Here is a 15,103-nt window from a genome sequence, read left to right as displayed (position 1 = left end):
GCAAACTCCACACAGAAAGGCCCTTGCTGGCTGCTGGGCTCGAACCCGGACCTTCTTGCTGTGAGGCGACAGTGCTAACCACTACACCACCGTGCTGCCCCCATAAATATTCAATAAAAGTCATTTGTTAGATAAGTTAACCAGAGCGACAATTAGCCTACATGCTTTTTCAACCTGTTTATTCTAGGGTGACCAGATTTCCCTAGTCTGAAACCGGGACACTTTTGCGCGCGACCATGTTTGTGCACGCACACCTTTTTTTTATGTAAACGTGACACTCAGAGAGGTGCTCTTATCATTTTGTTGAAGCTCACATTTATCAGCATCTCACATGAAATAAAACAAACAGGCATGTTGTTATCTAGTAGCATAGTGGTATACAGATCAGTTAAATTATGGTCAGACAACAGATTTTGTAATGGCTGAGAATAGGCCAGGCTATGTCCATAGGCCAAATTTAAACTGATTTATTTCACCTGTTTGTGAGAACACCAAGAAGAACGCATATGCACATGTAGGCTACATCTCTAAAATTGTATGCATTATAGCATGAACTTAAAAAGTAGATATGTGACCTCAACATAGCCTAGGTCAGAATCAACCTTACTAACCATTCCCCACAACTGAATGAATAAAGCAAGAAGATGTGTACAAAAGTGAACACTTTAATGGAAGGTGCTACAAGCTGTTCAACACAGCAATGTGGCCAAACTGTCTGAATGGTATGTTAAACAGAAACAAAAAAGAGACAAGTGATTTGAGAACATATACTACGGAAGCCGAGAGAGGCCCTTCATATAATCCTTTTTTTTTTTTATTCACCTTGTTATCCCGAGATAACGACATAATTAATTCAGGATCTCGAGAAAACAATACAACTAATTCGAGATCTCGAGAAAACAAAACCGTTATTCCGAGATCTCGAGAAAACAAAACAATTATTTCATGATCTCGAGTAAACAGCTGAGAAATGGTTCATTCAGGTGCGCCAAGAGACTTGTGATATGCTGACTTTGGGGCTATTTCTCATTCTGTATAGACGCAACTTTGGTCATTAGAATGTCTGGAATAATCGATCACCTAATAAGGCAATATTTTGATCAGGGGTTGACACAGGGAGAGATTGCATTAAGTCTTTTAATAAAGGATCATTTCAAAATGAGTCCGCGGCACCTCCGCAGAAGACTGGCCCGGCTTCGTCTCTACCGACGGAGATACAGTGATCCAGCTGAGATCATGAAATAACGGTTTTGTTTTCTCGAGATCTCGAATTAGTTGTGTTGTTTTCTCGAGATCCTGAATTAATTATGTCGTTATCTTGGGATAACAAGGTGAATAAAAAATGATTATATGAAGGGCCTCTCGCGGCTTCCGTAAATATACACTCAAACAAAACAGCAATAAAGGAGGAGAGGGGCGACAGCCCGAGGAAAGCCCCCACAGGAGCGCACAGCATTTGCAACATAGGCTACCCAACTCAGTACAAGAACAAAACACTTACAGTGTGTGCAGTAGGCTTCGTGCGCATTGTTCTGCACCTCTCGGAGGAAGGGGTAGGTGCCCTGTAAATCTTTGGAAAAGGTACATTTTCTTTTCGGCATAATTGCTGCGGCGTTACTGCTGCTAGCTGCTAGACAAAGAACATTCGCGCCAGTTAATGTTTATTTTATTGTTGCATGGCAACACGTTCTGTTGTGTGGAATAATGTGGCTAAATAAACACCCGTGCCACAGGGCCAGGGGGCAGTAACCAGGAAAGTTTGCGATTCCTGTCAATTCATCAAAATAGTAAATGCAGACATTTCTCCGCTAATGTTTCCCACGCTGCTCAGTCGCAAACGTTGCGAGTGGCGAAAACCGGGACATATCCGTGTCCCGACAGACTTTTGTCGGGACTCGGGACACACAACCCCAAATCGGGACTGTCCCGGTAAAACCGGGACGTCTGGTCACCCTAGTTTATTCTCTACTGGTACTGTAGAAATGATAAGATGTTAAAAGTAGTGCATTAATAAATGAATAAGCCTGTGATGTGTAGCTGAACTGTTAGAGCTGAAGTGACAGAAATTAATCAACACCATCTGACCAATCAGAATCCGGAATTCCAATACACTTTCTTATATACAGCATTTGTCTTTTTTTTTCTTTTTACTTCCAGGAACGTGTCTTTCTCAGTGTGTCTAACTACATCTTTACTATCATCTTTGTAGCTGAGATGACGGTCAAGGTACATGAAATCTAGAGTACTTATATATGTAAAAAAACTATGTTGATGGTGAAGGAGTTAAATGGATTACACAAACTGTTGCTGTGTAGGTGGTGGCTATGGGGCTATACATCGGTCCAGGCTCGTATCTGCAAAGTAGCTGGAATGTTCTAGATGGACTTCTGGTGTTTGTATCTATCGTGGACATCCTGGTGTCTCTGGCCTCATCCGGAGGAAACCGCATTTTGGGAATCTTGCGAGTACTGCGTCTTCTCAGAACGCTCAGACCACTCAGGTAAGTGTCAACACCTGGCGTTTATTATCTTTTATGAAGTGAATAAAACACCACAAGGTGTACTGTTAGAAATGTATCATCTATTTAATTTGACTGAATAGAGCAGCATCCATCCATCCATCCATCCATCATCTGTAGCCGCTTATCCTGTACAGGATCGCAGGCAAGCTGGAGCCTATTCCATCTGACTATGGGCGAGAGGTGGGGTATACCCTGGACAAGTCGCCAGGTCATCACAGACAGAGCAGCATGTAATGCATAACTTCCAAGATTTTTAATATATCATTAAAAAGATCTTGTGCTTTTATCTAAGTTGACAAGCTAGCAAGCGGTTCTTGGGTAAATAAACATTATCACTAAAGGTATGCACTCTCATCAGGAGATCACCAGTTTGAATACCAACAATGCCCCATCCATCCATAGCTGAGAGTCCAAGAGAACTGTCCCCTGTCAATCTCGGCAACAATAGCCAATCATGGGCTTCTGTGAGCTCATGTATGCAGAAAAGGGCGGATAGCTCTTTCCTGTGAGTGTGTGAAGCTGCCCTGTGATGCAGCGAACTGTGGTTGGTTTCACGTGTCTCAGACAAGGCACGTGTTAGTCTTCACCCTCCCAAAGTTGGTAGCTGTCGTATGACTGGGGAGAGCTGCCTGGTGGGAGGGAGGTAGCCAAGATTAAAATGAACCCAGACTTTCTGACCAATCAGATTTAATACTCAGCATAAATTAATTCTGCTATCCAGTCTGACTAACAAAGATGGATGATGCTTTTCTGACTCAGACTTTTAATAAAGTCTCCACTGTCCATCGAGCTGAAACTGTACTTAATTGATGTGTGTGTGTGTGTGTGTGTGTGTGTGTGTGTGTGTCAGGGTGATAAGTAGGGCTCCTGGATTAAAGCTGGTGGTTGAAACACTAATAACTTCCTTGCGGCCGATTGGGAATATTGTGCTGATCTGCTGTGCTTTCTTCATCGTATTTGGTATACTGGGAGTCCAGGTAAGCACACACACACACACACACACACACACACACACACACACACACACACACACACACACTTCATTACTCGGAATCTATCAGAACAAATGAAAGGTCCTTCTTTCCCACAAAATGTCCCAGCTTCCCCAAAAAGTCCTCATGTTCCATAAAATTACCTCACTTCCACAATAGGTCCTTGCTTCCCCAAAATGTCCCCAGTTTCCCAAAATGTCCTAAATAACCTAAAATGTCCCCACTTCCCAAATAGGTCCTCATTTCTCCAAAATGTCCTCAATTCCCTTAAAGGTCCTCACTTCCCGACAAGGTCCCCACTTCCTGAATAGGTCCTCATTTCTCCAAAATGTCCCCACTTCCCCAAAGATGACCTCACTTTCCCAAAATGTCCCCACTTCCCCTAAAATGTCCTCACGCCCCTAAAATGTTCCTCATTTGACAGGTTAAATCCTTGTGCTTGTCTTCACAAAGGTAGTAAAACCAACCTTCAAACACACACACGCTCCCTTTATTAGTATATATTTCATTTTCTTAAAGGCACTTTGATAAAGTCTTAAGAGATGTGTTTCTGAAAAACAATTGTAAATATTGAAGATGTAAATTTTTAATAAGGTTTTTTATTTTGCTTAAGTTTATTTCTTTTTAATGTTGATCTGATGTATGATATCGATCTGATTTTCCTTCTCAGCTCTTTAAGGGAAAGTTTTATCACTGTGAAGGCTTCGACACCAGAAACATCACCAACAAGTCTGAATGTCTGCAGGCGAATTACCGCTGGGTTCGCAGGAAATACAACTTTGACAACTTGGGCCAGGTATCTCGGTCACATGCTGTTACAGGAAAATAATTAAAGATGACGAAACAGAGCTACTGTTACCATCATGGAGTTGATTATTTTCTTATAACAGAATGTCCTGCAGTGTTTTATTCCTCTTATACCACAGCAGTTTGCCATGATTTCCAAATGAGTCTTTATTTAGTAAATAATGATGATACTTTTAATCCATCTAATGTTGAATATCTGCAAGACAAGTTACAACCCCGATTCCAAAAAAAGTTGGGACAAAGTACAAACTGTAAATAAAAAAGGAATGCAATAATTTACAAATCTCAAAAACTGATATTGTATTCACAATAGAACATACCGTAGACAACATATCAAATGTCGAAAGTGAGACATTTTGAAATTTCATGCCAAATATTGGCTCATTTGAAATTTCATGACAGCAACACATCTCAAAAAAGTTGGGACAGGGGCAATAAGAGGCTGGAAAAGTTAAAGGTACAAAAAAGGAACAGCTGGAGGACCAAACTGCAACTCATTAGGTCAATTGGCAATAGGTCATTAACATGACTGGGTATAAAAAGAGCATCTTGGAGTGGCAGCGGCTCTCAGAAGTAAAGATGGGAAGAGGATCACCAATCCCCCTAATTCTGCACCAACAAATAGTGGAGCAATATCAGAAAGGAGTTCGACAGTGTAAAATTGCAAAGAGTTTGAACATATCATCATCTACAGTGCATAATATCATCAAAAGATTCAGAGAATCTGGAAGAATCTCTGTGCGTAAGGGTCAAGGCCGGAAAACCATACTGGGTGCCCGTGATCTTCGGGCCCTTAGACGGCACTGCATCACATACAGGCATGCTTCTGTATTGGAAATCACAAAATGGGCTCAGGAATATTTCCAGAGAACATTATCTGTGAACACAATTCACCGTGCCATCCGCCGTTGCCAGCTAAAACTCTATAGTTCAAAGAAGAAGCCGTATCTAAACATGATCCAGAAGCGCAGACGTCTTCTCTGGGCCAAGGCTCATTTAAAATGGACTGTGGCAAAGTGGAAAACTGTTCTGTGGTCAGACGAATCAAAATTTGAAATTCTTTATGGAAATCAGGGACGCCATGTCATTCAGACTAAAGAGGAGAAGGACGACCCAAGTTGTTATCAGCGCTCAGTTCAGAAGCCTGCATCTCTGATGGTATGGGGTTGCATTAGTGCGTGTGGCATGGGCAGCTTACACATCTGGAAAGACACCATCAATGCTGAAAGGTATATCCAGGTTCTAGAGCAACATATGCTCCCATCCAGACGACGTCTCTTTCAGGGAAGACCTTGCATTTTCCAACATGACAATGCCAAACCACATACTGCATCAATTACAGCATCATGGCTGCGTAGAAGAAGGGTCCGGGTACTGAACTGGCCAGCCTGCAGTCCAGATCTTTCACCCATAGAAAACATTTGGCGCATCATAAAACGGAAGATACGACAAAAAAGACCTAAGACAGTTGAGCAACTAGAATCCTACATTAGACAAGAATGGGTTAACATATCAAATGATATGTTTTTTTTTTAAAGAGGTATATGTTTGCACATTGTTTGTTTGCCTTTTTTTAATGTTATCTTCATTTTTCACTCTACCTTTATATTTATATATGCACTTTATATTTTATATTTCATATTTTATATATATATATATATATATATATATATATATATATATATATATATATATATATATTTCTTTTTATTTTGCTAAGTGTAGTTTGGTTGGGCAGTTGCAAAATAAGAATTTCATTACCCAATAATAAACCGCTTTGTCTGTTATTGTGTATATGATAAATAAAAATCTTGAATCTTAACATTCCTATCCCTAAACTTGAGCAACTTGTCTCCTCAGTCCCCAGACGTTTACAGACTGTTGTAAAGAGAAAAGGGGATGTCTCACAGTGGGAAACATGGCCTTGTTCCAGCTTTTTTGAGATGTTTTGTTGTCATGAAATTTAAAATCACCTAATTTTTCTCTTTAAATGATACATTTTCTCAGTTTAAACATTTGATATGTCATCTATGTTCTATTCTGAATAAAATATGGAATTTTGAATCTTCCGCATCATTGCATTCCGTTTTTATTTACAATTTGTACTTTGTCCCAACTTTTTTGGAATCGGGGTTGTACTTCCTGTTGAAGTAGCTATGAACAGTTGTTATACTGGACAGTGGAGACTCCTTCCAGAAAACCTCATCATACCTATGATTATGCACTTTTTATCCTCTGTTGGCCAAAAGGCCCAAAGGGGGATTATGTCGTGGTGATGTCCGTTCGTCTGTCCCAGGAAGGGTCCTCACCTTCTGAAATCAACTCCTCTCACAATTTTTGGAGGATTTTCATGAAACTTGGCAGGATTCTTTGTTACATCTTGAGTACCGGCGAGTGGCCTGGTGGTTAGCATGTCCGCCTCTCGATTGGGAGATCGTGAGTTCTACTCACGGTCGGGTCGTACTAAAGACCATCATAAAAATGGTGCCTACTGCCGTCCGGCAAGGCACGCTGCAATACAGATATGAGTGGGGAGTCAAACTCTCGCAGTTACCAGAGGACTAGCCCCCCACTGTAACCCTAGCTATGTAATAGGCGAGAGGCCGAGGGCTACGGAGATCGGCGACGCCCTATGCGCCACATGGCGTGGGAAGGACTTTGCTTTGATTTGTTACATCTTGGTAGTATGCAGATTGTAATTTCATTCAATTCGGTCGCATTTTACGAGAGTTACAGCCCTTGATTAACAAAATTATACTTTGACAATTTCATGAGAGTGTGTTTTCCTTCTGAAATCAACTCCTCTCACAATTTTTGGAGGAATTTCACCAAACTTGGTAAAAGGCATTATTACAGTATATGTTGGTCATACGCATATTATTTTGTTCAATTTGGTCGCATGGGCGGCACGGTGGTGTAGTGGTTAGCGCTGTTGCCTCACAGCAAGAAGGTCCGGGTTCGAGCCCCGTGGCCGGCGAGGGCCTTTCTGTGTGGAGTTTGCATGTTCTCCCCGTGTCCGCGTGGGTTTCCTCCGGGTGCTCCGGTTTCCCCCACAGTCCAAAGACATGCAGGTTAGGTTAACTGGTGACTCTAAATTGAGCGTAGGTGTGAATGTGAGTGTGAATGGTTGTCTGTGTCTATGTGTCAGCCCTGTGATGACCTGGCGACTTGTCCAGGGTGTACCCCGCCTTTCGCCCGTAGTCAGCTGGGATAGGCTCCAGCTTGCTTGCGACCCTGTAGGACAGGATAAAGTGGCTAGAGATAACGAGATGAGATGAGAATTTGGTCGCATTTCACCAGAGTTACGGCCCTTGATTATCAACCTTGTACTTTGACAATTTCATGAAGGTGTGCTTGCCCTCTGACATCAACTCCTCTCACAAATTTTGGATGAATTTCTCGAAGCTTGGCCAAAGGTCATGTTATATGACAGTAATACGCATGATTTAATTTAATTTGTGAAAATTTTACCAGAGTTTTGACCCTTGATTAAATAAGTTATGCTTTGACAATTTCACGAGGGTGTACGTTCTTCTGAAATCAACTGCTCGCACAATTTTTGGAGGAATTTCACCAAACTTGGTGGAAGGCTTTGTTATATGACAGTTATACGCATATTGAAATTTCGTTTAATTTGGGCAAATTTTCCCAGAGTTATGCCCTTGATTATTAACAAACTTGTACTTTGGCAATTTCATCAAGGTGTGCTTGCTTTCTGAAATCAACTTCCCTCACAATTTTTATCCCCCGCTGGCCAAAAGGGGGATCATGTTGCAGCAATGTCCATCCGTCTGTCCGTCCCGGGAAGGGTAGTCACCTTCTGAAATCAACTCCTCTCACGAATTTTGGAGGAATTTCACCAAATTCGACAGGATTCTTTGTTATACGTCGGTAATACGCATATTGCAATTTCGTTCAATTCAGTTGCATTTTAGAGTTATGGCTGAGTTGCCAGCGGGGGATATTGTGCTCTCAGAGCACTCTTGTTTTAACAAGTCCCTGTGTACATTGTTACGATAGAAACGATAACATAGTAAAACTACTGTCAGAGCTGCTGTTACAGAAAATGATTCTGTCCAATCAGAATCGAGGACTCTATAACCACTGCACACTCTGATGTCCAAGCTCAACTCACAAATGTATTTAATAATTGACTTGAATTAATTGATTTTAACAAACAAATTTAACACTGCAGCTGTAGAAAACGATGTTTATTCATCACACCCTGTTTTATTTTGCTTGTTTGTTGCTTTTACACAGGCCTTGATGTCATTGTTTGTCCTGTCATCCAAAGACGGCTGGGTCAACATCATGTATGATGGATTAGATGCAGTGGCTGTGGACCAACAGGTGTGTGTGTGTGGTTGTGTCCTAATACCATCGACAGTGTGTTTTGTTTTTCACTTTGTTCCTCTCATGTCCCAATCTCTTTCATAAAAATAATAAATGCAAAATCTCTCTCTCTCACACACACACACTAAATGAAAAACCTCTTTAAGGGAATCCGGTTCCAGATAAATAGGTCTCTCTCTCTCTCTCTCTCTCTCTCTCTCTCTCTCGTCACCTTGTTCTTTATTCTGACAGTTTACAGTTTTGTTCTTTCTCTTTGCTTGAGGCAAGTAATTCACTGCACATTCATTATGAAAATTGCACCTATTCTTTGGAATTCTGTCACTCCGTCCTCTCGTATCTGTTCCCTCATCCTCCCTCTTTCCCTCCCTCTTTCAGAGTATTAAACGAATGCATGATTAAAGTCAATGCTCCTTTTACACTCATGAGCATGCTGAGCCAAAATGCCCAAATTAATAATGTGAAAAACGCTGAGGAAACGGCGCTCCAGGGAATCTGCTGACGGGAGAAATGTGTCTGTGGTCCTGCTTGAGAATTAAATGTAAACCTTCAGAGGATTATACATGAGTTTGTTGTTGCTGTTGCTCCTGGTGTTGTTCTTTTTGCTGTTGTTATCACTGTGGTTGCTCTTATTATTGATGTTATCGTTGTTTCTGTTATTGTTGCGGTTGTTGGATTTTTAATTCCTTTTTTTATTTCTGTCGTTCTTGTTGTTGCTCAAAAACACATCATTAATCCACGAGTAGAATGAGTTTGAACTCAAAATGTGAAATGTTTCTTTGAGCAAGCGATCATTTAAACTATTGTCTTGCTAATGTTATTCAACGAAATCGAGTTGTACGGGAGCTGATAGCGCTATAAGCCATGCACGACGAGACTGAGTGGAATAACTGTTTTATTCTATCCACATTCACTGGATTTTGAGAAACAGAGCATTTTTATTTTTTATTTTTTGCAAATTCAGTAAATGAAAACTTTATACAAAGCATCCGGCAAAATCATTTTCGCTGAGAATGTAAGCAAACCAGTAAAATGACAGGAGCAATTTGTGAAAAATGCTATAATAATAATTCTTGATAAATAAAAAAAAGATATGTTCCTACCATCAAATACTTTTATTCGATATTTTGTTGGGATTTTGTTTTCGAGTCGCATTTTTATTTTGTCAGTAATACGGTCCACCATTTTGTTTTTCTCTACTCACGGTATATGAGCTAATAGCCAATCAGCGCGTGCGATTGCTCATATCCAGTGAATGTGGATAGAATAATTAAATAATATTGTCTGGCTTTGAGTGGTATATTGGATATATTCCATTCAGCTAGCATGATATTGAACGAGTCGAAGACGAGTAGCTGAATGGAATATATCTGACAGACCATGAAAAAAAGCCAGCCAATTTTATTATTATTTTTATTATACATACACACTCGATGGAACAATGATAGATTGTACAAAAAGTTAAGAACAGGGCGGTAACTTACCAATATTGAATGCTGATTCTGATCGAATGTAATTCAGTGTTCTGTCAATCCAATGTACTGTTCAAAGTCAAAGTTCAAACAATAAAGATGGTACAAGTCCAAAAAGCCTGAACAACAACCCAACTTATATACAAGCTATATCCAGATCGACAGTTCAAGTTCACAGTTACTTTTGGTCGTAGCTAAAGCCTAGGTCACAACCGGACGTACAATTTTTTGGCCGTGCGATTTTTGCCGTTTCCCAAATCGCTGCGGTTTTTTTGTTCGTGGAGAAAGACGCACATTGTCCGTAAGTTTGTCTTGCAACCTGAAAAAAAACGTAAGCGCCCGTAGAGTTTGTTTGACATGACAAAGAACCTCTGCGGCCGGTCTGCGGCTCGAAAATCAGCACGTCATACGCGCGCCCTCCGTGCATTTCTTGCGTTTTTTGCACGTAGACCGGCCGTAGGAGCACGTACGGCCGGTTGTGACCGAGGCATTATTGTTACATTGCAGCTGTTCAAAACAAAAGGGCTTTGCTGAGTGAAGTCCTCTTGGAAAAGTCTCTGTCACTTTTCCTCACCTCCAAGTAGAACTTGATATTTCTGCTATTGCTCTCTTTTCCAGTTTTTCCATATCCGTTGGTCTGTTTTTCTCTTGTAAATATGCGTGAAGAATATTCAGGGAAGTTTTGGCAGCCTTTCGGGTGTTCAGCGTGTCTTTCTCTTTAAATCTTCTGCTTTGAACGAAGCAAACCTCGCAGTCATGTTTGTGTCAATTTGTCACAGTCACTCGCTAGCGCTGAAGTTTTACATCTCCACTGTGTCTCTTTTCCAGTTTTTCGATGTCTGTCGGTATGCTTTTCTCTTGTAAATATGCGTGAAGAATATATAATGAAGTTTTGTAGCTTTTCGGGTGTTCAGCGCGTCTTTAGTTTCAGTTTATTTATTGAGTGCTTAATCCAAGCACTGAATTAACCCCGTCTTGTCTCTCTTCTGGCTGACAAAGAAATGATTGTGCGCATGCAGAAAGGTTTTGTCATTGGATCTTTGCGTGTGACGTCGTGTTGTCTTGACAACATGTAATATTATAACAATATTGCACACTCATTCTCCATTGGGGAGAGTGGTGTAATTCATGTCGGATAAGCGATATGATAACAATATTGCATGCCATCAATAAACCCACTACAAGGGGATAGAATACATGTTTTTATTCCATGGAAAAAGTGGCCTGTGTGTATACTAATAAGTGATATAATGTTAGCATATGATAAAATAATAGGACAGATATTGTATGATTATGTATCATGATATGATCCTTGGGTCAAAGTCTACTGTGATGTAATTTATCATGATATCGGTATTGTATCATCATATCATGAAGCCCGATATAGATAATCCAGATGTAGAGTTAGAATAAGGGGCTACAAGGAAAAACTTCTTGAGACAACATGAGGAAGAACACGAGATGTACTAGACTCATGAACAGTGTGTACACAGCACAAGGGAGCTCCAGAGGAGTGTAAGAAGAAGCCTGGTGGACATGAGGAGTATTATAGTGTGGAGATATTTCTGAATCCCTGTCTCTCTCTCTCTCTCTCTCTAGCCCATAAGGAACCATAACCCCTGGATGCTGCTATACTTCATTTCCTTCCTGCTGATCGTCAGCTTCTTTGTACTGAACATGTTTGTGGGCGTCGTGGTGGAAAACTTCCACAAATGCCGTCAGGACCAGGAGGAGGAGGAGGCACGCCTCAGGGAGGAGAAGCGGCAGAGACGGCTGGAGAAGAGGCGCAGAAGTGAGTGTGTGTGTGTGTGTGAAGACGGCGCTAAAAGAAATAAAAAATATACAGCAATAAACAGGCAGCGTTTTAGATTAGCTATAAAATCACACAATTAGCTCTTTACTAACCTCATGAACTGCTTCAATTTAATTTTATTCATTCAAACCACAGAAAACTCAATAGTGGCAGCTTATAAAAGGTTATAAACCTAATTCCCACGAATCCCAACGACTGATCATATGACGTGACACGCAGGCAAACACTCCTCCTGAGAATTCTCATCATACACACCTGTCCACAATCACACACACACACACTCCCAGATCATCCAGTACTCACTGCGAAGTCTCACTGCAGCAGCATTGCTAAGACGTTAAGCATATTTATTGTTGGGAATATCACCTAGAATAGTTTCGTTTGTTTTAAATAAAAGCCAAAATCTCGGCCAGGATTCGTTCATCTGCCCCCCCCCCACACACACACAGAATAACCTTATCCTTGTCAGGGTGTGGGCAGATCCCAGGAATACGGGGCATGAGATGGGAATACACTGATGGACGGGATGCTGTCCATTCTGTTACCATTATCTCATCTCATTATCTCTAGCCGCTTTATCCTGTCCTACAGGGTCGCAGGCGAGCTGGAGCCTATCCCAGCTGACTACGGGCGAAAGGCAGGGTACACCCTGGACAAGTCGCCAGGTCATCACAGGGCCGACACATAGACACAGACAACCATTCACACTCACATTCACACCTACGGTCAATTTAGAGTCACCAGTTAACCTAACCTGCATGTCTTTGGACTGTGGGGGAAACCGGAGCACCCGGAGGAAACCCACGCGGACACGGGGAGAACATGCAAACTCCGCACAGAAGGGCCCTCGCCGGCCATGGGGCTCGAACCCAGGACCTTCTTGCTGTGAGGCGACAGCGCTAACCACTACACCACCGTGCCGCCTCTGTTACCATTATTTGTTTGCTTATTTATTTTTATGCCTCCGCCACCATAAGGTACAGGAGGCATTGTGTTTTCGGGTTGTCCGTGTGTCCGTCCGTCCCGAAACCTTGTGAACACGATATCTCAAAGGCTACTGAAAGGAATTTCACCATTTGTGTGCTTTGGGACAAACATAAACTGATTAGATTTTCAGATCAAAAGGTCTAAGGTCAAGGTCACTGTGAGGTCAAATGTCTGTCCAAGAACCTTGTGAACACAATATCTCCAAGGCTAATCAAAGGAATTTCACCAAACTTTCACCCTTTGTGCATTTGGGGACAAAGATAAACTGATTAGATTTGGAGATCAAAAGGTCTAAGGTCAAGGTCACTGTGAGGTCAAATGTCTGTCTGAAAACCTTGTGAACACAATATCTCCAAGGCTAATACAAGTAATTTCACCAGGTCAAGATTACTGTGAGGTCAAATGTTCATCCCCAAATCACAGCTTAATAAGGCGTGTAGTCTACCGGGCGGAGGCATCCCCATCGACGCCGTTGGCGTGGAGTTCTATCTAGTTGTGTATGAGTTGTGTTACACAATGTCAAAATGGGGGCGGCACGGTGGTGTAGTGGTTAGCGCTGTCGCCTCACAGCAAGAAGGTCCTGGGTTCGAGCCCCGGGGCCGGCGAGGGCCTTTCTGTGCGGAGTTTGCATGTTCTCCCCGTGTCCGCGTGGGTTTCCTCCGGGTGCTCCGGTTTCCCCCACAGTCCAAAGACATGCAGGTTAGGTTAACTGGTGACTCTAAATTGAGCGTAGGTGTGAATGTGAGTGTGAATGGTTGTCTGTGTCTATGTGTCAGTCCTGTGATGACCTGGCGACTTGTCCAGGGTGTACCCCGCCTTTCGCCCGTAGTCAGCTGGGATAGGCTCCAGCTTGCCTGCGACCCTGTAGAAGGATAAAGCGGCTAGAGATAATGAGATGAGATGAATGTCAAAATGGGTAGCCTATCTGTTTAGTGCTCCAAGTGCCTCTACCTTCTGTATACATATTTAATCAGAAGTGGATGTGGTCTAGATTGTAACGTATTTTAGGGGGCCAAGCAGTGAGGTTTGTGATTTTTTATTATTATTATTATTATTATTATTATTATTATATGTAGTTCCACTTTGACTGGTGATAGAACTCTTTGCATGCTTCAGTGATCAAGAATAGTCTCAGCTACTTTCACAGAAATGTTGGTGTACGCCACTCAAGCCTTCTAGCGCCACCAATAGGTCAAAGCTGGACATGCATTTTCCTTCTGATTCTTTGGGACTTTGACACAAAGAAGGAGCTTCACAGAAATCTGGATACAGATGAAGATTCAGATTTGTAATGAACAGTGGCGAGGATTAACTCACTGCCTGAGACAAGATGACGTGAGGAAGAAACCTTGAGAGGAACCAGACTCAAAATGGATCCCGTCCTCTTCTGAGTGACACTGAAGAGTACCATTAGGAGTCATTACTCTTTCACATCTGTATACTCTAAAGTCAGACAGTACTGAGTGTTTCACTTTAACTCTAAAGTAGCTGAGCGAAGTTATCCACTGAATAATGAATGAGACTTGGGCATGAATTAAATGTGAATAATCCCACCAGGACCAACGGAAACCATTAAACAAAACGTACGATTTTTTTCAGGTTTACATTTGCATTTTTGGTTTGTTACTGTTGCAGTGTGGGGGCGTGGTCAAGCATCGGCAGCGGACAGAGAGAGGAGGCGTGTTGAACCGATACTCAACCACACCCTCTCGCTTCTCCTCTTATCTTCCAGAAAGATCATAAAAGTTCACTGGACTCGCTTTCAGAATCCAGCAAAAAGCCGGGATGTGCTTGCACTGATTTTTCAGCAAGATTTTCTTTTTTAATAACGATAAAAAACAATGAAAAGCAGAGATGTTCTGCTCTGCGTGGTCTGCGTGGGCTATGCAGAGCAATGGCTCTATAAATAAAAGCGTATTTCTTTTGTGAAATTTTGGGATATGGTAGAAATCTGGTTTTATTCTGGAGCTCGGTAACGCAGGGTTTAGGTTGAGCTGCTGGAACAAACCACTGCAGATAATACAAGAAAATAATTTACAAAAAAACAAAAACAAAACATTATTAGTGTTGTTTTCGGAACAAATTATGTATATTTAGAAGAGTGCAACGATATCACGAATCATACGTTTCATTTTTCCTCTAATTTATAACTTAAATTAAT

General features: G+C 41.6%; 1 protein-coding gene across 1 annotated transcript in view; it reads left to right on the top strand.

Annotated features, from left to right (window-relative positions):
* The window catches only part of cacna1hb (calcium channel, voltage-dependent, T type, alpha 1H subunit b), a 179,746-nt gene that overhangs the window by 144,713 nt on the left and 19,930 nt on the right, over positions 1-15,103 (top strand). Inside the window, exons 18-23 of the mRNA XM_060898260.1 lie at positions 2,158-2,226; positions 2,316-2,500; positions 3,372-3,498; positions 4,184-4,309; positions 8,581-8,670; positions 11,742-11,934. Of these exons, the coding sequence (XP_060754243.1) occupies positions 2,158-2,226; positions 2,316-2,500; positions 3,372-3,498; positions 4,184-4,309; positions 8,581-8,670; positions 11,742-11,934 (790 nt within the window). The remainder of the gene's footprint in view (positions 1-2,157; positions 2,227-2,315; positions 2,501-3,371; positions 3,499-4,183; positions 4,310-8,580; positions 8,671-11,741; positions 11,935-15,103) is intronic.

This window comes from Neoarius graeffei, chromosome 18 (assembly GCF_027579695.1).
Source record: "Neoarius graeffei isolate fNeoGra1 chromosome 18, fNeoGra1.pri, whole genome shotgun sequence".
NCBI classification, from domain to species: domain Eukaryota; kingdom Metazoa; phylum Chordata; class Actinopteri; order Siluriformes; family Ariidae; genus Neoarius; species Neoarius graeffei.
Note: the sequence above shows the minus strand (reverse complement) of the source record. Positions and strands in the feature narration are given on the sequence as shown.